At 39.0% G+C, this 26,114-nt stretch overlaps 3 protein-coding genes across 6 annotated transcripts in view; 1 reads left to right on the top strand and 2 right to left on the bottom strand.

Moving 5' to 3' along the window:
* The window catches only part of vegfba (vascular endothelial growth factor Ba), a 15,437-nt gene extending 5,471 nt beyond the window's left edge, over window positions 1–9,966 (bottom strand). Inside the window, exons 1-6 of the mRNA XM_062425102.1 lie at window positions 8,758–9,966; window positions 4,412–4,463; window positions 4,121–4,317; window positions 3,946–4,019; window positions 3,801–3,836; window positions 932–1,015 (exon numbers count right to left, since the gene is read on the bottom strand). Coding sequence (XP_062281086.1) covers window positions 932–1,015; window positions 3,801–3,836; window positions 3,946–4,019; window positions 4,121–4,317; window positions 4,412–4,463; window positions 8,758–8,835 — 521 coding nt within the window. The 5' untranslated portion in view covers window positions 8,836–9,966. The remainder of the gene's footprint in view (window positions 1–931; window positions 1,016–3,800; window positions 3,837–3,945; window positions 4,020–4,120; window positions 4,318–4,411; window positions 4,464–8,757) is intronic.
* On the top strand, window positions 4,484–25,923 carry nudt22 (nudix (nucleoside diphosphate linked moiety X)-type motif 22). 3 transcript variants are annotated; one of them, XM_062425101.1, is made up of 7 exons: window positions 4,484–4,504; window positions 22,775–22,883; window positions 23,086–23,731; window positions 23,803–23,928; window positions 24,690–24,787; window positions 25,530–25,623; window positions 25,760–25,923. In XM_062425101.1, exons 2-7 carry the CDS (start codon window positions 22,795–22,797, stop codon window positions 25,889–25,891), a joined length of 1,185 nt encoding a protein of 394 aa, XP_062281085.1. In that variant the 5' UTR covers window positions 4,484–4,504; window positions 22,775–22,794; the 3' UTR covers window positions 25,892–25,923. The 3 variants fall into 3 exon arrangements, with proteins under 3 accessions (XP_062281085.1, XP_062281084.1, XP_062281083.1); XM_062425100.1 differs by lacking the exon at window positions 4,484–4,504 and adding an exon at window positions 21,645–21,675; XM_062425099.1 differs by lacking the exon at window positions 4,484–4,504 and having other exon boundaries at window positions 22,237–22,883.
* dnajc4 (DnaJ (Hsp40) homolog, subfamily C, member 4) lies at window positions 11,387–20,079 on the bottom strand. 2 transcript variants are annotated; one of them, XM_062425103.1, is made up of 8 exons: window positions 20,039–20,079; window positions 19,508–19,580; window positions 17,337–17,461; window positions 15,479–15,569; window positions 14,904–15,076; window positions 13,897–14,058; window positions 12,838–12,924; window positions 11,387–12,698 (listed from the first exon to the last, which is right to left on the bottom strand). In XM_062425103.1, exons 3-8 carry the CDS (start codon window positions 17,426–17,428, stop codon window positions 12,602–12,604), a joined length of 702 nt encoding a protein of 233 aa, XP_062281087.1. In that variant the 5' UTR covers window positions 17,429–17,461; window positions 19,508–19,580; window positions 20,039–20,079; the 3' UTR covers window positions 11,387–12,601. The 2 variants fall into 2 exon arrangements, with proteins under 2 accessions (XP_062281087.1, XP_062281088.1); XM_062425104.1 differs by lacking the exon at window positions 19,508–19,580 and having other exon boundaries at window positions 20,039–20,068.
* Window positions 25,924–26,114: the final 191 nt, after the last annotated feature.

Below are 26,114 nucleotides of genomic sequence, written 5' to 3'. Positions count from 1 at the left end.
CAGAGAAGGTGGCATTTGGAAGCAAATTATACAGATTTCACCCCTGCCAGAATCTGAATAAAGCCTGTTCTGAGTGATGGATGGGTGCTGAGGGGCATCACACCCAAACCCAGCCACCTCTGGCCTCCAGGGCTGGTCGTGACTGACAGCAAATTGGAGGGGAAAAGAGTGCTAACTCTTTTCATCCTTCAGGATCATGGGAATCATGATTATTTAGGCATCTAAACTCATGTTTGAAGTTACACCTGTTCCCCTCAGATCACAGTGGTATTTGTTTCCAAATGTTCTTAATGTCCTTAAATGTTTCTAAATTACCTTCTTCACAGCCTGAGTTGTGGATTATATCAGGCGTCACATTACTGATGACAGTTCTTGTTGAGAAAAACGTGTTGTACTGTGTTAATGTGATTGTATTGTAATGTAGCTTACTTGACTTTTGTGTTCAGTATAAACAACGGCGAGTTCCAGGAGTGTGAGTGTGTGTTTGTGTTTGTGTGTGTGTGTGTGTGTGTGTGTGTGTGTGTGTGTGTGTGTGTGTGTGTGTGTGTGTGTGTGTGTGAGAGAGAGAGAGAGAGAGAGAGAGAGAGAGAGAGAGAGAGAGAGAGAGAGAGAGAGAGAGAGAGAGGAGAGAAGATGAGAGAGAGAGAGAGAGAGAGAGAGAGAGAGAGAGAGAGAGAGAGAGAGAGAGAGAGAGAGAGAGAGACCTTGACTAATGTGGCTGTAAAACAAATTGTCCTTCAGGAATAATGTAGACCAGATAACCTAGTTTTTTTTCTCCAATCCAAACATTCTCACTCTGACTCACATTATCTGGAAAATACAGACTAATATTGACTGTAAGTGAACAATTTATGAAAAAAAGTCTAGTTTCTTCTTTGAGTAGTATATTGAGTTAAAAAAATTTCAGGTATGTGCTGAGTTTCCAACATACGCAGCTCTGATGGCTCCAAGTGTCTTCTGTCTGGACTTTCCCCTCAACTTTTTCTTGTCTTTTCTTGATGGCTTCAGGTGGGGCCTGGGAATTTAAAAAATGTTTAGTTTTGACACCCGATGCAGTTTACATTTTTCAATTAGCACGAAACAACAAACAAACACAGTAAAAACTGTCTCCATTCATCTAGTTAGTGAATGTAATATAGCCTTAAATGAACCCAATCCTGTATGTCCTGATTGAATACTTATGTTTCCTCTTTACTTAATTAGACAGTTTCTGATTTTAATCTTTATTTTGCCTTTTTCAAGCAAAATTCTTGTGCAGCTGCTTGTGTTTACACAATATTTTAGAAATTTGGCACGTTTGGTTTAAATAAAAATGTTTTTGTTGGAAACACATGTTCATATTTCTTGAAGTAAGAACCAAAAGTAAGATATAATATCTGCACTAGTATTGTAAAAAACAACAACACCCAGCCTAGTCCTATATTTGAATCAAAATGTAATTTTCATGAAATGCACCGCTTTTAAATTTGCCCAAAACAAACATTGAGGATTTCATAAACTGAGCTAGATCTCATTTCCAAAAACAGGAAGCTCACAATCACTTTCCAGTCAGCCTCACATACTTAACATTTTTTTTACGTTTGACACCAGCATGATTAGAAAACAGTGTATATTTCTACAGTGATTTATGATGTTTGTTATTTGTGTTTTATTTCACAGCTTTAATAAAACTTAACATTATTGTAATGTATCATATCATGCTTTGACATCTACTCTGATGTAGCTACGCAACAGCTAGGGTGAAGTCTTAACAAATTATGTTGCAACAGAGAAATTTACTTTGCAGTATCAGAGAGGAAACAATCTTATACCTCTCTTATATATAATATCCCTATCTAATGTTTTTGGTTCTACTATGTATATTTTTATGGTTGTAATTTCTATCTCAGTTGTATGGATTATAATCGTATTAAATTCCCTGAGAAAACAAAAATCAACGAAACGGCAACACAATGACATCTAAGAAGAGCAGACTTTATGGCTGAACTTGTTTCGAGTCAGGTCCATTTTCCCTGCAGTTTAACAAGCTCTGGCCACGATTTTCTGATCACTATCCTTGTTTTTAATGTCCAGCCTTTATTGAGCAAAAACAGTTTCACCTTAATGAACCCTGCTGCCCTCAACAGCAAAGTGCATCTGCCTGCAGCTCTGTTTTCTGTATTTACTGGTTTGTTGCCCTCTCTTCGTCTGATCTAATCTTCTGTAAACTATATTAAACTATATCAAATTATGTGGACAGTGTTTACCAGCTTAGCTCTGACATTATTAACAGACTGTGCTGCTGCTGCTGCTGCTGCTGCTGCTGCTGCTGCTGCTGCGGCTGCTGCTGTTGTCTTTGGAGCTCTAATTTACTATCATGGATGCGTGACTCTGCTCCGTCAGTCTGTGAGAGAGCACATGGCAGGGGAGATAAAATCATCACTATGGTGACAACAGGATGCGGGCCATCCCAGAGGATGCTGGGAGAGTCACACAGATGCCAACTCACTGAGGGACACACACCCACAGAAACACAGAGAAACAAATATTCACACACACATGAAAACTGTCACACATTTATATTAGTGAATGTACACATGCTAAGTACACATTGAGGAAAACACACGCACACACTTGCCTGACTAAGGCAAAAAGGAGATAGAAAGTTAGATGTACATACACATGCACACTTATACATTGGAATCCTTTATTTATGTCCACATCCTAACAGGAAGCAGGTGGACATAAACATTAAAGATGCAATCATGTATGAGGCACTCGGACAAACATCCAACAGGAGCTTCTTTTTCACAGTTTACAGCCGTCAGTCCGAGTTCGCGCTCAACAAAACTGGACATCAGGGCTGTTTCCTTCTGACAGACAGGTTTATTTCCTCCCAGCATGTGTTGACTTAAACTCAGACGTGTGGAGGTCTGAAGCTGTAAAATCAATTTGTGGAGACTTCAAACTTAATAGATAATTAGGTCATTTTTCACAATTCCCCTGGTATGATCCTGTCTTTGCCACATTAACTCTTTATATTCTCATTCTCAAGTATCTAATAAAGGCTAAAAAGTTTAGGTGTTCTTGTGCAGAAATGCAGTTGTGGTAGTTTTTGTTATGTGGTTGCAAAGAGTGAGTTTTTTGAAAGGTCTGTTGATGGTATATTACTGTAAAGGCAAATTGCACTCATCTGTGGAAAAGCCTTGAATTCACGGGAAAAACTCTAATCAATGGCGAACTATAAGAACACCTGTTTGCACTCAACGAACAATTTGCCAAGTTCAAAAAGGCTATTTTGAAGTCCAAAAAGCAACATTTCAATTTGAGTGCAGACCAGTTTACATGTAGTTGGCTGATTTTGTTAGTTTAATGACTCAAGACAAATAAGAGTGACTATTTTAAATTGCAGTTTAAGCTCAAAAGCAAACAGAAACGTTGACATTAAAATTGGTGTTGTTGCTTGTATTTGGGTCTGATGTCCAGCTAGGAAGAGCTTTCAAGATGGGGGAATCAATGCAAATGACAGATTGTTTGAAATCAAGCATGCTGGCCTCAGTTCGGGACTATAAGAAAAGCTGATAAATGTGACCTCTTTGTAGTGCAAGTGAGCCTTTTAATAGTGACTTGGATTTCACCTCCTCAATAAATAGCATCATCAGCAGAATTATAAGTGCATTATTAGTGCAGAAATTGTGTTGCAAGACAGGGTTTTATAAAGTCATCAGATGTACATCACACAAGATTTTACAACACACAAACAAAAGCAGGAATATTAAAATCCTGAGGGAAATAGAGAAAGGACAGGAGAGGGGTGTTACCGTGTAGTCGGCGTTGGCCGGAATTGTTCTTTTAATCTGTGCACAGATCAAACAGACTTGTGTTAGTATGAAGGTGAATGAACAACAGGTGCACCATGCATCTCTACCTCAGTGCAGAGACACTTAGTGTGTGTGTTTTTATTACCTGCACTCACACTGGCTGTGCTCGATGAAGGGCAGCTCAACGAGCTCGTGTTTCATAAAAGACGTCCTCATTAGCTGCACACGAAACAGAAACCATTATGTTGGACCGCAAAACTTCCTGTCATTGTTTTCAACATAAATCATCCGCTTTCTTCACTGTAGTTGATTGTGTGTACCTCCATGGTGACTGTGTGTGTGAGCAGGGGAACACACTCCATGGCCTCATCAGCGCAGCAGCCGCCACATCTCCTCACCGACACGCAGGACGGCACAAAGAGGTGGTGCGTCTCTCCTGGCAACTCCTGCCAAACCTCCACCAGAGCATCGCGAGGCTCGCAGCCGCTCCGCGAGTACACCTCCAACCACCGCCGCACTGATGGAGAGACAAAGACAAACTGCATGTTTAAATTGATCTCTTTCAGCTTCATGAAGTGCTGCAGGAGTCTGTGTAGAAACAGCCATTGTACCTTCTCGAGCATCTCTGGATTTGGGGGAGTCCGCCGGCCGCCAGTGAGCAAGCTGGAGGGAGAAATGAAAGTATTGAAAAAGTTAATGTAAAGGTAAGTTCAGAGATTCTTGGTTGAGATCACACAAATAGGTTAAAATTTGATATAAAAGAGAGTGAAACTGAAGCAAAATCAGCAATACAGTCAACAGGAGAGTAAATTATCACTTCCAGTGAGTCATCATTGCAGTAAAATAAAAATAATAACTATAATAGTAAAAAAATATATATTGAGGTTATCTTAATATAACCTCAATATGTTGGAGGCTGATTTCCATGATTTATACTATGAATTTATGTAATATATATCTATGTCAACAATCAAAAGTCGGTTTTCCATAGTAAAAAAAGCAACAGCAAAAACAACTTGGCTGCCCAAACCAAAGATTTTGATGAAGCTAAATTTGCTTTCTACCAAATTTTAAGATTTTTATGAGATTTAATCAAGTGAAAGTAAATTTCTGTGAGAAAAAACATTTTACAAAGTGAGCCATAAACACATAATTTACCCTAAAAGATTATCCTAGATTGACTTCACATAATTAATAATATTAGTTTCAAGATGTGTGATATTTATTTAAACCTTCATTAACTGTTTTTTGGCCACTTGGGGCAGCAGAAACAACACAACACTAATTTTTTAGGTTGATACGTTGAACTTGTTGGCAAACTTCTTTCTTCTTTACACATCCAGTAGTTAGGGAGCAACATTATTATTCATTTATACTTGTGTTTATATCCACCTCATTGATGGAAGTCCAACATTCACTCTTTTTAAGCTCTGATTTGTTTTTTTGTTTAAAGCTCTAGCAACTCTGTTGGTCTTTTGGTGACAAAGGCTCCACTATGTTCACCAGCTAGTGGCTAACTTGTGTCTGTTTTCCATTTGATGCTGAGCAGTTAGTGTATGGTGGATTTATAGAGGTCTGAGCTGCCTGCTCCTGCCAAAAACGACACTGAGAGTGAACAAAAACAGTAAAGTTCTAAACAATGGTAAATGCTAGATAAGATCAGCTGGAGGGACGAACTCTCGTGAGTATGGTTAGGGTAAATGTCACAAGAGTTTCACATTTTGTCCCTTTGGCTGCTCCAATCGAGCACAAACCCTAAAAATTGAGCTCCACAAAGCCAATGGAAGCCGCAGAGTCTGGTTATAATTTTCTCAACACAACAAGTAACATTGTCATTTCATACTTTGTTATTATAATAATGTAATTTATAGTCACTTCAAGTCATAAAATCAGTACAAATTAGATCAACCAAATATTAAAACATACATCTGTTGTCATTATAAGTAATTAAGACCATCATTGTATTATGTTGCTCAATAAATAATGTAATTATTGAGCTGTTGGCTTAGGCCTCCTTTTTGACATTGTTTTAAAGGTTGATTTATACCGGCTGTTGTTAGATAGCAGAACATTGTTTCACACCTTTTTCTTTTGCTATGAACAAGAAAAGCTTACTATTAATGACGATAAATCTGAACTTCGATACGCATGAAAGACGTTTTATGCTCTGTCATGATGATGATGAATTTCTGCTTGGATTGTGTCTATCTGAAATTACCTTTTCTCAAAAATCTACCTTTTTGTCAACTCTATGATTTGGTATGTGGGAGGGAGCTGCTGCGTTTGTGTACCTGCTACCTTTGCCCTCAAATCTATTACCTGATTACGGTGCTTCAAACACTTTCAGTAGCCCTGCGGCAGGAGATAATGAGATAGCTGAATTTCTCACTGACGACTATTTTAGACAGTGACCCAAAGAAGAACAAATACTGCAGCTTGTGTTGCGTAGACGTTTTGTTCTGACAGTTATATCAATTCAATGTAGTTTCCCTCTTTTTGTTTGTTTGTATGTCAGTTCATGTTACTTTTGACTCATGTTTGATTTCCTATAGTCAACTCTGAGAGGCAAAAACAGAGAAAGTGAGAGAGACTGCATTTTATAACTTTATATAACACGCAAATTTGTTATTGAGCTAGATGCATGTGTGTGAAGACCAAGGCCACTTGTAAGGGAATGTAGACTTTGTCCAGTTGCCCCCCTTCAACTGCTCCACCCCCTTCAACACACACACACACACACACACACACACACACACACACACACACACACACACACACACACACACACACACACACACACACACACACACACACACACACACACACACACACACACACACACACTGGCTTGGCCCACATTGATTCTTGGTTAAGCTAGGACTGAGGCCATTTTGTGAAGGGGAGGATGTGAACTGAAGTAAGTGTGTCATTTCTGTATGAGCCTTTGAGACGGGGCTAAGATTGCCTCCTTTTAGCAACGACACGTGCACACAGACACACACACATACACACAGACACAAACACACAGACACACACACGAGTGCCAGCCAAGTGCTGTCTGTCTACTGTCTAACACCTCAAGCCACTCCCAGAGCACACTGTATGTACAGCCAACTGTTTGTGTGTGTGTGTGTGTGTGGGTATATATGTGAGAGATAGGGAGATAGAAAGAGATATCCCACGCCTCAGCTTTACACACTCAGCTTCAACGCTATACCAGAGGAAGACGATGACCCCTTTTCCAGATTAGCTGTCAGAAAATCACACATAAGCAGAGAGTCTCGGGGGTAAGACGGCGAGCTGCGAGTAGCAGGTGATGAGGTTTTTCAGTGCACGCTGCTCAGCGCTGTGTAGTGTCTAGGATGATGAATCACTAAAAGATACAGTATACAGGAGCTCAAAGACAGCACTGGATCCCACACTGCCTCAGAGAACTGCCTGTTCCTGATACAAGTCTCCAGACATAAATAAAACACCAGCACATGCAGGTCTCTGTACGCATGTGTGAGACAGCCCATATGTCATATTAGAGGAACATGTCACTACAGTCACTGAACACATCTAATGGATCTGAACTATAATTGCCTTCTTTTTAAATTACACAATGCAAAATAAAAAGAATTAGATAGAATTAATGGTGCCAGTATCCAAACAGGCACCATGTGTGTAATTAATAGTTGTATCACTAATTCTATATGCATTGGTTATAAGGTATTGATTATAACAGATTTCGGGTTGCCAGGTTGTGGCAAAATCCTCGTCCAACATGTCACTTGCTTTGACTTTTTAGTTAGCTTGTTAATTCCTCAGGAAGACCTCTAACGGATTGGTGGTCGATATTAATAACTTAAAAGACTATTTTGACATTGGGAAATATGCTTATTTGCTTTCTAGGGGAGAAAATTGATACCACACTCATACCTCATATGAAGCTAACTTCCAAATTAGCTTCGCTTAGCTCAAAAACTGGAAACAGCTAAGAAATGTACACCAGCACCTCTCAAACTCATTAATTAACATGGTATACCGTGTTTGTTTAAAGCTGTTGTATGGAGGTTTATGTAGCGGGCTATAACGACCAGTTGCCAGGCAACCAGTTTCAGGAAGTTAGCGGCCCAGGCCAAAAAATAATACAAAATTTTGTTTTTACTTTCTATTTTTTGTAAAGATTAAACAAACATGATTCAACTTGTTGATGAGAGAGCTTTAGAGGTACTGGTGCTTATTTTCCCTCTTGTTTCCAGCCTTTATGCTATATTAAGCCAACGGATGTGGTATCAATCTTCCCCTCTGGCTAACTCCCATTAAGAAAGCATATTTAATCCAAAAAATTCCCAACTATTCTTTTAGTATTAATGTGGTTTATGAATGTATTTCTGCTTCAGATGTCCTGTATAGCTCTTTTCAGGAAGTGGTTTGAATAGTCCATTATCGGGGCCCTCCTGATGTATTTGAGCTAGTTAGATAAAAAGACAAAGCATGTATTGAGCTGGAGGTGGTTTCTCTACGACCTGGCAACCTCACAGCTCTTATGAATGGCTTATCAGATATTAGCCTAAATTAGTTATCAACTATTAGTAAAGCTTATAAACTTTGTACCTAATTCAAAGTGAGACATTAAACACCATAAATGTCACCATAAAACAATTACTGTGCACCACAGGCAGTCCCACACATGCTACAAGACTATTATAGATAATTATAGATATATTATAGTTTGTCTGTTCCTGGACCTCAGGTGACAGGTGTCATTGACCTAGGGGATAACTTCCACAATGCTCCCAACAGACAAAATTCAAACATTAAGGCTGGTTTTTAAAATGCCAATCCAGAGATCATCATTTTCAAAGTGGTAAAAAAACAACAACTACCAGGCCTCATGGCTGATGGCAGGCTCACTACTTCAGACCACCTCAGACATGCAGTCCTTTGAGGTCAGTGGTCCATACATACGTACCTTGGCATGGGACGTCGGTATTCTGGTGAGCAGCAGGAATTGAAACATTCCTAGAATAACTTGAAGCATAATCCCCATTGTGCAGGAGTCCAAGGGGGACGCAAAAATATTTTTTGGACCAATAAAAAAAAGAAGAAGAAAAAAAAAAGAAGCTGTCTGTATGTCGCCTCTGTGCCCGATCAAAGACGCAGAAATCCCGCTTTCACTCTCCAGTCTCCCTTCCTTGAAAGGACACCCAGGGTGGCATCTTCAGTGCTGCAGGAACAACTTTATCTTGTAGCATTTTATATGAAATGATGTGAGTGTGAGCTACACCAGACCAGACCTAAACTCTACTGATAGTTTGTTATAATATCTGAACCAGTGAGACTCTGGTCTGTCTGGAGCTTTTATCTCCTTTCAGTAATTTAACTGAAAATGTTCCAATCTTGAGTCATTTAATATCCAACCGTGACCCCAGATTAATGATATTTTGGTGACACTTGTGTCAACTTTGAATGATGCCTCCTTGCATTTATTTTAGGGCACCGTCAGTCTGTTGGTCCTGGTCCTATGAAGCCGGTCAGGAGGGTCCGGGGTGGTGTGACTGGGGGATCATCCAGACTCTCGTTGAAACGTGGTGTGATTATAAAATCCTCTGTGCCGGTGGGGGGGGAAATCACATCATCCAGCTACAGGACGTTTCTCCGGTAAAGATCCGCCGCTTTGGCACGACGTGCCGCATATTCCGGTGCCCGGCTCGGTCACAGTCTCTCCACACTGTCGCTCCCACCGAAAACGTGACGTTTCGCCTCCAGGCGCATCTTCCCGTTTTTTATCCTCTTATAAATAAACCTAGAATCAAATCCTGCTCTGACGGGTGGTGCAGATACAGCAGAGCAGCAGAGGCTGTCCGCAGTCAAAGGAAAGAGGTCTGGAGAGGTAGCAGTCTTCATTTGTTGTTGTGATCGGTTTCCTCATTTCCTTTGCCCTTGAGACGCACGCAGCGTAACCATTGCGCTGCCAACTTTTTCCAAACGGGACAGGCGCACTGGATACAGGTGCTGCGTCTCTGCTGGCCCCAAAGCGGGTGGGGTCAGGGGGCCTCCGGGGGCCCCTTGTAAGTGGGGAACAGGGCTGTAGCTGACACGGAGCACACTGAGATCATGTCCTCTGTGTTTTATCTGGGGATTTGTGTTTGTTTTTTTAAATTAGCCTTGAGGACATGAACAATTAAAAAAAATAACTGCGAATTAATATTTTATGTGCTGTATTCTGTATTTATAGACTGAATACGTTTTAATTGGGCTACTTGGCAAAAGACAAAATGAAGGTTTCTTGATTTTGTGTTGGCTGGCACTTTATTCTTCATTAATTTGTACTATTTGTTGTAATTTCCTTATAAATGTTACTAAAATAAATACATTTCCTAGAAATGACTAATTTGTTAAACTTTCAGTTGATTAACTCAAATTTATGGCTTGTGCCAGAGTCTTTCAGTTGGGCATTGCACGTCAGCTGGAAATGTGAAATTTGTCAATGCAAATCAAGATTTATGGAGAATAAAGTTTCTTGATGGTAAATGAATAACTTAAGTTTAAATTTAAAAGATCATTCTAAACTTTGACACACAATCTCAAAAAATCTTGGCTGTGGCCCTGATAGGAAATATGATTTACATTGTGTTGTTACAGCCTGATTTAAGGCCCTTTCTCTGTCCTCTATAACTTGCATAATAAATGAATAAATGTTTTTTTTTATTGCAGGATGAATTCACATCAAATATGGCTGTTTAGTGGGAACTTGGGAGCATTGCTTTGCAAGCTAATGATTTAGCTATCACGAGGAATTATTTTCCAAATAATACATCAGAGTTAATGGATGTTTGACACGCAAAACACATCAATTCAGCGCATGATTTAACACTTTCCTCTTTGTCTGCAGCTCACTAAAGATATAAGTCAATCAAAACTGTCTCTGGTTTAAAAGTGTAGTAGCTCCCTTTCCCATGAGTGTTGTCTTCCATCAGTGTGTGTGTGTGTTTGTGTGTGTGTGAGAGGAGGCACACTGACAACGGAGTCTCAGTCATTATAGTGTTTGGGTTATGACAGGCCGCTCACACGCCACATGAGGGTGAGGGTGTCTGTATGCTATGCGGGGATATGTTATCTCCCATTGTCGTCTCAGCACAAGACGAGAAGGAAAAATATTTTCCTATAACATAAATCACATCGTAGTTACAGGATTTTATACAAGTGCAGAGAACAGTTGTGTAAGTATTCTCCTTTTTAAATATTAATAAAACAAACCAGGGCTCTTTTCCTCTCTTCCCTCTTTGCTACCAGGAAACAAATCATGCATAACTGGTGGTGATTTTTTAAATTGTTTCATAACCAAAACAAAGTCGAGCTTTCGTGTGAGTGTTAATAAAAGTCAGTTTTCAGTTCATAACATTTGCAGCTCCAAATGTGAGATTAGAAGTTCAAAGATCTGTCAGATTTACAGAAAACAATATTTAAACCCTACTTTCAGATGACTCTTCAATAATCCGATGCAATAATGACTCTTCTGTGTGGTTGCTTATTAAAAGTCTTTCTGTCAATCACAGGAGACGAGTGTCACAACAGAAACTAAACACTGAAATGGTCGATAAACTTTCATTAGTTCTATTTTCCCCTCCAAGATTCTTTTTTTTCTTGGTGGTAAACAAGACAAAAAAAAAAGCAAGGAATTCAGACTTTATTACTCTCTGTACTCTGCTCTGTCTTACAAACCAAACCAACTGTGAACGAGGGGCAAAGCATGCAGGGAGTAATGATTGATGAAACAAAGTCGATCTTTTAATAGTTTCTCACTGATGTCCCACCAGGAAGTAGATAAGGCATTCAAAAACAGAACAACAATCTCTAATATCTAAAAAACAGAGATGCAAAATGATAAATGTTGGCGCTTCATGTGACCAGTAGTTATACACTTTCTCCATTCAAATTGCACATTTCCATAGTCTCTGTATTTTAGTTATAGCTTGAGTATAAATAAATTACTCAGTGTAACCCGTTTTCAAGTCATACTATTGATCATTTCCATTTCTAACAAATGGAGAAAACATTGTGAATTGGCTTAAAATGCTGAAGATGATAGGAGGAACAATGAAGAGCTGGTCAAAAATATCTAAAAAATTAACAACTGGGAATGATGAATATGATGATTATGACGAGACGCGTTTTAACCATTTTAACCCTAAAAACATTCATGCTGAACATGTAGACTTTGCATACGTTATACAGCATCCTCCTCAACGCCCCCTTTTACAGACTGAGTCCCACCAAACTCTTTTTACCGCGTCTTCTTGTTCGCTTCCCAATACTTTAATCGATATCAGTTTGTTTCAGCACCCAGAAACATATCAGCTTTACAACAGTTATGTCATCATAACTTGAGGACAATAATGTGTTCCTGTGAGTCATTGAAGGCAGTTTATCAGTGTTCATTACGGCTCCTCTGAACAAACAGCAGAGAGGTTTGTACACAAACTCTAATTAGATCCGTTGAACAGCAGCATCAGTATAAATGTTTTATGAGCAACCTGTCAAGTCCAGTTTAACATGGCTTGGCTTTGGTTAGAAATAAACCAAGTGTGACGAAAAAGAAACCCTCCCACATCACACCCGTGCTCTGTGTGCTTCCTCAGTATCACGTGTGAGGGGAAAGCACGGGCATATCAACATGTGTGAATAGGTTAGAATTAACTTTAAAAATCTAAAAAACTAGTACCACATCCAGTCTGCTGTGTTTCCTCCTGCTGGCAGTTCAAACTTGATTCCCAGCTGAGTTGAGCTATCACAGAGCACAGCTGGAGACCCTCCTACTTGTCCTCTCCATCTTTGTGGATTTTGTATTTCTCCAGAAACTCAGCGTGTTTCTGCCGCAGGATTTCTGTCTGTCTCTTAAAGCCGTTGACCCTGCGAAAGGAGTACAGATATGCTTTCAAGTCCTACACATCACAGAGCTAATCAAATAGTTATCACGTAATCAAAACAGATTTTATATTACCAACCGAATGACATATCAAAGAGAGGAAAAAACGGTTCTTGCACAAACCTGGCCCTCTCTTTTGATTCATTGTATATTTCTTTGATGACTCGATCTTTCTCGTCCATGAAGTTGTTGTGAACCTCCTCCAGTTTACTGAAATAGTTGGAAGAAATGCTCGAGTTAATACAATCTTAACAGAATAACGTTACTTAACCTAAAAACTCAGAGCTCAATGGGTGCACTGTATGCTCACTTGTTATTTATGAGTTTGTACAGCTGTGATAACAGCTCCTCAGATCACAACCCAGTGAATCTCCACAAACACAAGTGGCACCGAGTCAGTGTGTGAAAACAAATATGAGGCCACAACTTGCGAGGTTGTGCCAAGACATATGGCACAGAGACAATCTGATCATCTGGAGGTGAACATGCAGAGAAACTTATAAGAGTATCAGCGGGAGTGATGAAAATATCCTCTGACCTATCTTTCTGACATTCATCTTTTACACATTTTAAAGGACAAATTCACAATTTGTCATGTCATTTGTTCAAATAAACACTAAAAATAGTTTTTCTTGCTGTAATCATTCCCCCTGTTCAAGATCCCAAAAAAATAATGTACTTACAATGTAAGTGATCGAGGTTAATATGAAGCTTCAGTGGCCCAAAATAGTCTAATCAAGTAGATATCTTTCAACATTACAGTCTTTTTAGTGCCAAAGTCTCTCTCTTTTACGATACTTCTCTACAGCTCAACAGGGAAACACAAAGAGGGAATTTGATGCTGTAATTTTGGCAGAAATCCACTTCATATGACTTCGAATGCAGAAACCTCAGATTAAAGTTTCAGATCATCTTTTAAATGCATTTTGCACAAACGACTGTGTTGAAACACACTGTGAATCACTTACATAGAAAGCACATTTGAAGGAGATCTTTTTATAGCTAATATGAACAGGAGGAATGATTAGTGAGGAAAACCTCTGTCTGTGTTCATATGGACTCCTGACTGCTGTTTTAAGACAGAATTTTAAAAATATTTAACGTATCCTTTAATAGATTCCTTAGAAAAAGCTGCCTAAAGTTACAAAATGATGAAGAACACATTAAATTCAGGGTTTTTACCTGAAGAAGATTACATGGGCTCCAACACTGAGGAACATAGTGATGAGGCAGTAGCCCACCAGGCGCATGTTCCTCTTCTTCCTCTTTTGCCACTCCTCTGCCGACATTTCCGGAGTGTGACGGAACTGCTCCCAGTAACGAATATTTTCATGGGCCGCCGTACTGGTGGAGAAGTAATTCAAGAAATAGTGTGATGGTGGCATCGTGGAAAACAGAGGTGGGTATGACAAAGTCAAAAAACAAGCCTGACAGATTGATGCTCAGTAGAGAATATAATTGTTAAGCCAATTATAAATGTGATCTAGGCCAGTCTGTTCCAGTCTGGTTCAGCTGGTGTTTTTAAATCAGCTGATAAAATCACAGTGTGTGGTGTTGATTTAATTAGTCTGTTTTCTGCTTCAGTTGCTACCCATTGTTTTCATTGAGATTATTTTATGTTAAACCTTTAAACTGCACATGGACATCGCATCATCATTCAATAAAAACAAGCACCTGCATCCCCATATAAGATCAGACAACCAAACTAGGGCTGCGTCTAACGATTGATTTCACACTTTTGGACGTGACTCAATCCGAGTCGATCGGTTGTTGGCCGACAATAAAAAATAAAAAAACTTTTCTGCTGTTCAGACACTATAACCACATTCTGCAGAAGACTGATTCATGTTTCACTTCAGAGCAGAATTAAGTTTCTAAATTTGTGCACAACATTGAACACCAGGAAAATGAAACTACAGTATTCTCACTTCCATCAGGAAAAAAAAAAGAATGAAAAATGATTGCAGGTTGTTGCAGAGGTCATTTTCTTGATTTGAATATTTTTTACAGCGTCACTGCAGTGCAAGATGTTTCAGGTGTTCAGTCCTCACAAGAATAGCATATCCTGTGAGAGTGTGACGGAAACCTATTATTGCTGCATCAATTTTTGAGTGTGGAGGAAAGTCAGGTTACGTAACACTAATTAACAAGACCGAGCTGTCAGAGAGTGTGCTGGTGTGTATCTTCACCTGGCTCTGTAGCTTGAGTTTGATCTGAAGGCCTGACTCCTGCTGTAGGGCTGTCTGATTTTAAAGTCATACTCCTTCCTGCTCGGCTCTTTGCTCAGCACTCGATAGGCCTCGTTCAGCTCCACAAACTGGCCGTGCAGCCCCGGGTTGGTTGGGTCGCTGTCTGGGTGCATCTGCAGTTACACGTGACAAGTAGATCAGTGAGATGAAGAATACACACAAAAAGTCAAACAACGAAGATATACTCTGGTGCAGGCATGAGCTCATCTGTACACGTATACATGTGTAAATTGTAGAGAATCTTTCATTCTCTTTTAAATGTATGCCTGTGTGTGGTATGCACTCAACCATGCTTCCTCTCTGATGGGTGAGTCGTCTCACCCTTTAATAAGCCAGAACCACTAGGTAAATATACATCCCTGTTTACACTGGTGGCCACAACATGAAAACAAACAGTGAAAAAGCCGACTGTGGGAACAGCAAACACGTAGAAACCACACTGTGAAAGGCTGCCCTCGTGTGGCCGGACATTTGCTATGAATTCACAGCTCACCGAAGAGCGAGGAGGACTTTACCTTTTTAGATTTGTCGAAAAATGCATTTTTTATTTCATCCAAGGTGGCATCAGATTTGACTCCCAGGAGATCGTAGTAGTTCACAGCTTTTCTGAAGTGATAGAACAAACAATTCAAAACAGACAGTCAGACCTGTGAAAAGCAGAGTAGATAAACAGAAAAACATCATGATTACATTTAACACACACACGTACAGTGCTGCTTGAAAGTTTGTGAACACTTTCACACAATTTCCTCTATTTCGGCATAAATATGATATACATGATTAGACTAGTCTTAAAACTAGATAAAGCGAACCCAATTAAACAAATGAGACAAACACATTCATTGTATTCATTTATTTATTGAGGGAAATTGAATACATCTTCTATCTTTCCTATTTGTGTGAGGCAAAAGTATGTGAACCCTTCCTTTCAATAACTGGTGTGATCATCGTTTACAGCAATGACTTCAACAAAACATTTCTGGTAACTTTTTAAGAGCCCTGCACATCAGCTTGGAGGAATTTGACCTCGTTCCTCCTTACAGAACAGATGTTGGGTTTCTTGGCATGAACTGCCTGCGTCAGGTCCTTCAACAGTATTTCTGTAGAATTAAGATCAGGACTCTGACTCAGCTGTAACAAAACATTAACTTTCTTTTGCTCTAGCCATCGTTTGGTAGAACAACTTGAGCGTTTGTTGTCGTCGTTTCTTTTAAAAAGGATGCACTCTCTGTTGATCAACAGGTCATGGACGGATAGCTTGACATTTTCCTGTAGAATTTGCTAGTACAACTCAAAACTCAAAAAGCTCCATCAGTGTTTGTAGGCTGTCCTGGTCCAGAATCAAAACCATGATAATGTCACCACCATGTTTCACACATGAGATGAAGTTCTTATGTTTTTATGCAGTGTTTTCTTATTGCCAACCAAAATGCTTCTCGTTCAAGCCGAAAAGTTTGAATTTGGTCTTATCCGCCCACAGAACATTTTTTCAGTTGCCTTCTGGCTTACTTCTGGCTATGTGGTCTTGAACAAACCATAGACGCCAGTGATGTTCTTTTCAGAGAGTTGTGGCTTTCTCTTTGCAACTCTGTTACACACACCATTGACGTTCAATGTGCTCGTGATGCTGGACTCATGAACATTCACTGTAGCCATTGCAAAAAGGCCTTTAGTTTCCCAGATGTTAGTCCCTTGTGACCTCCCACACTATTACATGGAGTGGTTGTTGTCCGGCCACTCCTGGGGAGGGTAACACTGGTGTTGGATGTCTTCCATTTCTACACTAACTGCCTGATAGTCGACTGGTGGAGTCCAAACTCTTAAGAAATGGTTTCGTAACCCTTTCCGGTTTGATGAGTATCAGCAACTCTTCTTCTAAGGTCGTCAGAAATCTCCTTTGTTGAAGACATGACACAGTTGCGCCAACCTGTGTCGTGAAGCTCAGACTTTGACAGAGAGAAGACTCAGAATTCTCTTCTTTAAATAAAACAGGGCCTCCCAGACTCACACTTGATTGTCATCCCATTGATTGAAACACCTGACTCTAATTTCTCCGTCAAATTAATTGATAATCCTAGAGGTTCACATACTTTTGCCTCACACAAATATGTATCCTTGGATCATTTGAACAATAAAACAAACAATTGTAAGATTTTGGACTCATTTGTTTAATTGATGTCTCTTCATCTAGTTTTAGGACTTAACCTGACATTCACCATTACTTGCCCAACCGTAACCTTAACCACTCACCCAAAAAACAGCCTTTTGTCCCCAGTTGAACAAGCCATCCCCAATTAACTGGTCTTAAGTCTGAAATTTGTCCCCAAACTTAGCCTATGACAGACCACACACACACTGACAAACAAAATGCACCTGCACGCAGCGCTCTGGGAGAGCAGACGCAGTCCACTCTTGTAGCACCAAAGACAGCTCTGACACAGACGCAGCTGGGCCTCCAACTGCATTATGAACAGTCCTGATCTTCCACTCAGAGAAAACTGTGACGACAGGGACGACAGCTGTTAACTCGAGCACCGTGCACAGGCAGATCAATAACAGGAGAGGCAGCAAGATGTTTTAAATATCAATTCTATCAATCAATCAATCAACATGCAGACTTCACAAACATCACTCTCAGCTGCAGCATTTAAAAGGCCCCAAAAACATATTTTCTCAGCTGGTTATTTACAGTCAGTCTGAGGTTTTAAACTCCTAATAAAACCTATTAAAGTTTGTTTTCTTCTTAGTTTTGATTCCTACCTAATTTATCATGAATATTTAGGAAAATAATTGCTGCTTCTACCCAATAAGGATAGGGACCACACTCTGAATACAGGAACTGACTTGCATAAAACTGACAAAGAGCAACTAATGCTAGAGGTGGAGTGGTGAAAATGTGTGGTCATTTTGCTATTTTCAAAGAGTTTTACGCTAATTTGTATAATATATCGCCAAAGAGAGAATTTGGTATTGAAGTGGCTTTCCCTTTTTGTCACATTACACGTGGGTAAAATCACGAAAAACAGGAAAAATATTCCTTTAAAATATTGTAGGCTGCAAACAAATCCCCCAGGCAAAGACAACTGGACTCAAACTGTGAATGAATTTGAAGACATATATGTAAGATTTACTTTTACTGTGATACTAGACTAGGACATAAAAAATACTAAAATATGTGAAAACAGTGACTCTATACTGTATATGTGCCTATTAGATGTAACCCATTGCATATGTTGCTGCAATGTCCTGATCCTGAATGAAACATATTGTCAAGCAAAAAATGTTTTTTCTAGTTTTAGCTTCTTCTCAAATGTGAAGATTTGCTGCTTTCTTTGTGTTGTGACAATAAATGAAAGACTGGGCAATAAATATCACAATATTTGTTACCAAATACCTCAATATTGATACTGCGGCAATATTGTAGGGAGCTTTCACAAAATATTTACACAATGAGATTTGAAATAAATGTTCATTAGTAGTGTGGATATAATGACTAAGTGAGTAAAAACAAATAATAGAACAACTACAACAGTCTGGTAAGTTCAGAAAATGTCAATACTTTACTGTAATGCAGCTTTTAAAACCAGGAAAAGGCTTATTCTATATCATATCATAATATCTAGTCTCATATTAATATATTGATATAATATCAATATATTGGCCAGCCCTATTTTGAACTGTTGGTTGGACACAGCAAATGAACTGAAGACAGCCACGGGCTCTGAGAAATAATGCTGCACATTTTATAGACAATACAAGAAAAAGCAGATACATTGATGATGACAATAATCAGCGTTGGGAAGTAACTAGTTATATGTAACGGTGTTACATTACTCAGTTACAAAAATAAATGTTGCTGTAATCCGATACAGTTACTGAGAAAAAATGTGTAATTAAATTAAAGTTACTTATGAAAATGTTGATGATTACAAAAGGGAGTAAAATCTGAAGTCAGACCTTTAAGATTTTGCTCAGGAGGGTTTTTTTCTTCATTTTTTAAATATTTAACATGTTACTGAATACATATATTGCTGTTTTTAATTATTTGAAAACATGGGCTTATCTGGTGTCATAGAACCAATTAAGACCATGCCAGACTTTTGACTTTTTTCATAAAATATCTTTATTTTATATTCCAAAATCTACATGAACTAATTAATACATGTTCAAATGAGGGATAAATCTCTGTTTATAAGAAATGATCTCCCTTATAAATCATGTCAGTATCGATGAAAAACACCAAAACTTAGATTTTGGTGGGCTTACACTTACCCTAACAGTTGACAACATTTGTTAGAAAATTAGAAAAGTAATTAAAAAGTAATCAAATGTAATAAGTTACATTACTTTTATTAAGTAATTGAAATAGTTACATACCTTATTACATTTTAAATAGAGTAATTTATAGCCTGTTACATTTCCAAAGTAACCTTCCCAACCCTGCAATAATGTTAACCAGCCCCACAACAAACAAAAGAGCTGATAGAATAAGTGGTTAACCTCACTAACAGACAGTTTGTTTCTACCTTTCAGTCTGTTTTTACCTTTCAGTCTGTTTCCATTGATGGAAAATTATAGAGTCAGCAGCTGTCCCTCATCTGGCGACACGTGACCTGACTGAGGACCCAAACAGAGGGCGAGGTGAGGGAAATATTTCGAAAACAGCTTTAAAAACACATTTAATGTACCAGCTACTTCTTGGCCATGTTTTATTATGCGATAAACACAACCTGTCACATTTAAACCCCATGCAGCTTTGTTATAGGGGGGCGTGTGCAGTCGAGTTACTTTTAAAAACTGAAAAATTCATTTGACGAGACTTTCAGCTACAGGGTGACTGCTGTGTTAGTTACCAGGTTAAAATAAACAATGCACATATCTGTCATGCCTGGAGTTTCATGCAGGGACACTGTGTTCTGCTAGCAGCAGAGCTAGTTGATGTTAGCTTTAACTGTTAGCCACTCTGCGCTAACAATGACCTAATCTACAGAAAGATGGACAACAATTATGAAACATTGCCATGACATTTAAAAACAGTATAAAAACCACCATTTGATAGCAGAAAAGGGACCTACCAGCTGAGCTCAGTTTCATAACACGGTGTTTGAGATGAGGGGCTTACATAAAGTCAATTCGTCAAGATAGTTACAGTCAGACCGGAAGTCCTCAGATCCTTCACTCTAAAAGTACCAACCCAGCAATGAAACAATACTGCATTACAAATTAGAGTCCTGCATGAATAATCCTACTATAGTAAAAGCAGCGTGTTACTGTTGTAGCTGCTGGAGGTGGAGCTATTTTACACTACTTTATATACAGTTATAGTTTAGTTCAGTGGTTCCCAACCTAGGGGTCGGGCCCCTCCAAAGGGTCACAAGATAAATGTGAGGGGTCGTGAGATGATTAATGGGAGAGGAAAGAAGAGAAAACAAAGTCCTGATGCACAAATCTGTTTTCAGTTTTTAGACTTTTGCCTAAACTTTGATTTTTGATGAAATATTGGATCATTTGAACATTTAGGGTGGATTAGGATAATGTGGGATACTTTTTTTTCAATTGTTCACCATATTTACATATGAATCCAATGCATTATATCAACACTTAATATCATTATGAAATCCTGAGATGTTTCCTTGTTAAATCAGAAGACAATTATTTTAGATATTGTACTCAAAAGAAAAAATGGCACATATATATATTAATGTTCCTGGTGTCAAATCATTTCAGAATTAGTAGATTTTTATTTATACAAAGCAGCTTTATCTGCCCGAACTTTGTGAAATGTGCATACCCATATTTGGTCATTTAATTTTGTCGGCCTACATGTTGTTTTGCTTTCTGCATCAGCAAGTCGACATAAACTAATAGACTGTATGTTCACATGTGTAATGTTAAACAATATAACTTACACAGTTTGCATATAGTTTTATAGCTTTAGAATAACTGAATAGAAAAAGGTTGTCCCATATTACCCTAATCCACCCTATTGAAATGAAACCATGTGAGAACGTTGTTTTTATTATTATTATTATAACCACAAGTTGCAGTTGATTTTTGGTAACTTGACAAACACAAACACTCCCCTGCACGTGTTTATTTCAGGAATTTAACCCGGTGGCTGCCGTGGTCAGCTGCAGAGGTGAAACAGAGGTTTTATGTGATATTTAAAAAATGACCAGCTTTCCCTGAACTTAACATGTGAAGTCTTAACAAATATGAATAATTATTTACATTTTAGACGAGTGTTGGCTGAACTATTATGAATTATGTTCATTACGTTCTCGTTGGGTGGACGTAATTCATAAATGTTTACCATTAGTCGGATAAAACTGCTGAGGTTAGCTTTAAACCAGCTCCATGGATTTTAGTGCGACTCTATTTGTGGTGTTACGGTACCGGTGCTACGAGCGGCCAAAAAGTACAAAAGAAACATTTAACAAACTCACGTTAATTTAATTTAATTTAATTAATTAATACAGTGTGTTGCGACATGTGGACGTCACAGTCACCAAGACTTAATTGAACCACGATTTGTAATTTAACATGATACATTATCGCTGCAGTGTTTCGTCCTTTTTGGCCGCTCCAAGCACCGGTACCGTAACACCGGGAATAGACGGGCATATGAATCCGAGCTGCGGCTGATTTGATCGTAGTCAGAAAAGAGGAAGAAAGTGCAGCCTGACTGTCCTGTTCACTTCCACGTATGAAGGTAAGAGCTTTTGCAAGTTTCAGGAAGATAGCAGACGGATTTGGTAATTATTCAGACTAAAGCAGCACAAAACTTTACAGGAGACATTTTTACATGATAATCTGAGATCTGCACTCTGTAGTAGGCTACCTCTGTCTGTGCTGATGAGATCAGATAAACTGAAAGTTGTTCGTCCCTGAAGTTGTCAGGTACTTTTTCTGTAAATGTCAAACAATTTACAACCTTAAAGTAAGTCCAATAATCTCATAAATCTCTCTTATCCGTCGGGTTCATTTGCAGGCAAAAAACGGTCGTCCTGACGAGTTAAGTGCCTCTAATTTCATGTTTGTTTGTTTTAGGCTTTTCCGCAGCAGTGGAGAAAGTAATGATATCATAAACTTGAGCAAAAATACCAAGACAGCAATGTAAAAATACTCATTTGCAAGTAAAAGTCCTGCAGGAAAAACCTACTTAAGTAAAAGTACATAAGTATTAGCAGCTTGATGTATTACAGTAAAAGTAGTGGTTGGGTCCCTCTGACTAATATATTATTATATTGACATCATTAGATTATCAATACTGAAGCATCAGTGTTTAAACCGCATGTTGCTGTTGTAGCTGCTGGAAGTGGAGCTAGTTTCAACTACTGTACAGTCAGCTAGAAAGTTGTGTGAACAAAGTTTACTGTCATAAAAGTCTAAAGAAACCAAGAAATATTCATATTTGAGAAGCTGGAACAAGAGAATTCTTTAAAAATTACTCAAAACAATTATCAAAATAGTTCTATAGGCCTATAGGTTAATAGGCAATGAATCAACTAATTGTTGTAGCACCAATAAAGAAACTATTCCTGCAGGGTTTGTTATCTAAATGCTGAGGTCATTGGAGGTGGTGGTTTGTCATTAATGAATCAGCAAATTATCTTCCTGGCACGATTGTGTGAGATGTTGACGTGTCTGTTTGTGTATGTGGAGCGGAAGAAAAGGTCAGAGGTAGTTTCTGACTTATAGAACAGTACTTTGCTGCTCACAGATTCAGTTTTTAAAACTGTTTTACAACATGTTATTTGTTAAAAATGATTTCTATTGATATATTTATGTAAATGTTAATTCCCCAAAAGGAGACAACCAGGAGTAACAGATGATGGACCCTGATGTGTCCGTGCTACTGGACGCTGCAGCCTGGAGGGGGCTGCTGCAGTCCCAAGTGCAGGTGGAGCTCTCTGAAAGGTAGAATGATTTATAACGTGTGTGTGATGTAGATATTGGGGGGACAAAATTTGAATCACTAAATCCTTTTTATAGACACTACTCATGACTCATCAGTTATATACGGTATTAATGCAGTTAATTATAGCAGTTTGACAGAAGGGAAAATGTGAAATATGTTGTAACCTCAAAAGGCTGCAATACTCGCTCCTCCTTCTCTCAGATATAACAGGCAGACAGAAGTGGCTCTTGAACGTCACATAGAGGAGATGTGGACAGAGCGGGTGTCAAAGGAGTCGTGGCTTTTCAACGGGGCCAAATTCAGGCTGCACTCTTTCCAATTGGCCTCTCCTACGAGTCCCTCCTCATCCTCAGTTTCTCCTCAACACTCACGCTGCACTCTTTTGTCCCACGCTCCTGTCTCGGACGGTGCAGAGGAGCAGGAGAGCAAGTTAGACAACAGACAAAGAGTAACTGCTCCGAACAAGTCTGTGAATCAGACAGAAAATGTTGATGGTGTCACCCAACAAACCGCCAGCACACCAAGACAAGCGTCCTCCACGTGTGACTGCAGAGCATCTAAAGATAAAAACACAGACGACCAGGAGGCCACGGCGCTCCTCACTCTGAGACTCGGTCTTACCTGCTACAAAGACTACCTGGGAACCAACTGGTCCTGCCGAGTGGCAGAGCTCCGTCGGCGCGGCGAGGAGGAGTTTGGCGATCCTCTGGCGCTGCTGGCTCAGCCTCTGGGTGTGGGCGGCGTCCTGTGTACAGGTGACGGACAGGTGGTGTTGATCAGGAGGAGTCAGAAGGTGGCAGAGGCAGGCGGGCTGCTAGACATCCCCGGAGGTCACCCAGAGCCAAAGGTAAGGAGACACTGAGGTACGTGTCACTAACCCGCCTGATGTGTTACTCACACTGTCACTGCTCTCCTCAGGTGGTGTGTGAGCGTCTGGGTCAGGCGGTGAGCGAGGAGCAGGTCAGTGTGGCGGCGCTGCAGCAGAGGCCGGACGCTGTAGTCGCTGAGCTCTTCTCGTCTGTGTGCGCCGAGATTAGAGATGAGGTGGGTTTCTCACTCAAAAGTCCACCTTAAATGTTGTCACTGTATTGATGTGACAATTTTTTTGTGTCTGAGGTTTTGTGAAAATGATTGATTAGAATTTTTTTTAAAAGATGTAAAATAAATATACAGCTTAAAATGCTCATCAATCTCTTAATGATTTGTTGGTAATTAAATTAACCAAAGTCACTTATTTGACTCATATGGAACTATGGCTACAACAAATGATCAATTTTGTCATTAATTAACATGTTGGTTTTTTTGATTAGGTGGTTATTCATTTAGTTCTGTACAATGTCAGAAAGTACTTAAAATGTTGATGTAGAGCCCAAAATGTCTTGTTCAGTCCAAATAACTATCTCAAAGTTATAAACCAAACGCTGGAATCAGCAAATATTTTTCCTTAAAAAAATAAAACAATTATTCAATCATCAAAACTGCTAATTATGAATTTTCTGTCTATATATTGATTAATTGTTTCAGAACAGGTTGAAAAATCCTGGTCAGGTTGTTTTTTTCCTTCACTGAAAAACTATGAAACCTGCAGAAAAGCTCAAAAGATTCAATAAAACCACCACTTACACAGTGGTGTTATCTGTCATGACACCATTACTAAATCGGTCAGTACTGTTTGTATTTCATATTCAAAGGACACGTTAAACAATCTTCACTCGTGCTTTGTCCGATATCTTAAAGAGCTGAGTCAATACTTTTGAATAAAGATGTCCTTTAGAAACTGACCCTTCCCTCTTGTTTGTCTCCAGGTGAATGTTCCTCTGAGTTTCCTCGGAGAGCCCATCCTGATGGGCGTCGCTCTGAATCACACCAGCGCCGGCAGACCGAGTGCTGAGTTCTACGTCAGGTACTTACTCCTCCCTCCTCATTTGAATCCATTAAACAAACTATAAAAGGGTTTTTTCTCTTTAAACAGTCAATATCAAGTGGAGGGAGAAGATGAATTATTAAATGAAGTGAGATAATGTACAAGAACTGAATATATTTGTATGGACTAACATTATTCACCCACTTACCTTTTATATTTATATCCCCAATCCTGTAAAAGATCTCTGAGACAAAATGTTAATATAGAAACAGTCATGAACACTGAAAAGTTTTTATAACACTGGAGAAACGTTTCCTTGTAATGAGGCATCCCTAAACTAAACCAATTAAGTGACCTAACCCTCAGGATTTCCTTTATTTAGTATACAATCTGCTTTGAATGAAGAATGCAACCAAAGCAAATATACCTCTTTTTAAACTACATGACGTACTAATCTGAGAAACGTGCACCCAGACAAAAAAACAATCAGCATTAGAGAGAAACCAGGTTATCACCGTCCATTATGAAAGTATATGACTGGACATAATGTTCATTTAAATGTATTTATGTAACCAATAATGTTGCAGACAAAGCAGAAGAATGAGTTGCAGACACTGGATAAAGAATATTAATAAATACTAAAATAAGGATAAAAGTATAATTATAACAGAGTAATTTACATATACATCAGGCCCAGACAGCAGATAAGTTGTATGATCTGAGATAATGAGTGCAAGATGACCTCAATGCAACGTATGTGTTAATATTCGTGTGTCCTCAGCTGCTCACTGACATCGGATGAAGTTAAAAAGTTGTACTGGGAAGGAGGAGCTGAGGCCCAAGAGTCAACAGATATCGTCTTCATCAGCAGGACGGTAAGAAGTCTGTAGTGAGCTTTTTGTTAGAGCAGCTGCATGATTAAAATCACTGAAGATATTTAGAGACATTTGAAAGCATGATAGTGTGAAATATTTAAAAAAGCACCATTTTTGTTGTCTGTGACATTTGAAGGAGTTGCTGCAGCTGGACAGAAGCAGCACTCTGTGGTCGGAGCTGTGTCCTTCAGCCAAAGGAGCCGTGCTGCTGTATCAGTCGGTGAAGCCTGACGCAGAACGAAACCCGAGCAAACGATCCGACGCTTAGCAGAGCACAGCGGAAAATGGATCCAGATGATCAAATACGACAAAGAGAAATCGTTTTTATTCAAGTTCAGGGATTTATTACTGTTTGAGCAAAAATGTGCAAAATTTATTTTTCATCATTTGTACACTGTACAGTAAAAATATATATTTTAAAACATTTTGAATAAAAATCCCCAAAAAAGTGACCTTGTTTTTGTCTTTTAAATCTTTAAATACTTCAACAC

The sequence above is a fragment of the Scomber scombrus genome, chromosome 9 (assembly GCF_963691925.1).
Source record: "Scomber scombrus chromosome 9, fScoSco1.1, whole genome shotgun sequence".
In the NCBI taxonomy this organism is placed as follows: Eukaryota; Metazoa; Chordata; class Actinopteri; order Scombriformes; family Scombridae; genus Scomber; species Scomber scombrus.
Note: the sequence above shows the minus strand (reverse complement) of the source record. Positions and strands in the feature narration are given on the sequence as shown.

What these genes read in the sequence shown, in the direction of transcription:
- dnajc4 (XM_062425103.1), bottom strand. Translation starts at nt 17,428, where the DNA reads ATGCAGTTGGAGGCCCAGCTGCGTCTGTGTCAGAGCTGTCTTTGGTGC. An exon ending in AACTCAAGCTACAGAGCCAG is followed by an intron (nt 14,059 to 14,903) that starts GTGAAGATACAC and finishes CTTCTCCACCAG; the next exon opens with TACGGCGGCCCATGAAAATA. An exon ending in GAATCAAAAGAGAGGGCCAG is followed by an intron (nt 12,699 to 12,837) that starts GTTTGTGCAAGA and finishes CTCCTTTCGCAG; the next exon opens with GGTCAACGGCTTTAAGAGAC.
- nudt22 (XM_062425101.1), top strand. Translation starts at nt 22,795, where the DNA reads ATGATGGACCCTGATGTGTCCGTGCTACTGGACGCTGCAGCCTGGAGG. An exon ending in GCGCCGAGATTAGAGATGAG is followed by an intron (nt 23,929 to 24,689) that starts GTGGGTTTCTCA and finishes GTTTGTCTCCAG; the next exon opens with GTGAATGTTCCTCTGAGTTT. An exon ending in TCGTCTTCATCAGCAGGACG is followed by an intron (nt 25,624 to 25,759) that starts GTAAGAAGTCTG and finishes TGACATTTGAAG; the next exon opens with GAGTTGCTGCAGCTGGACAG.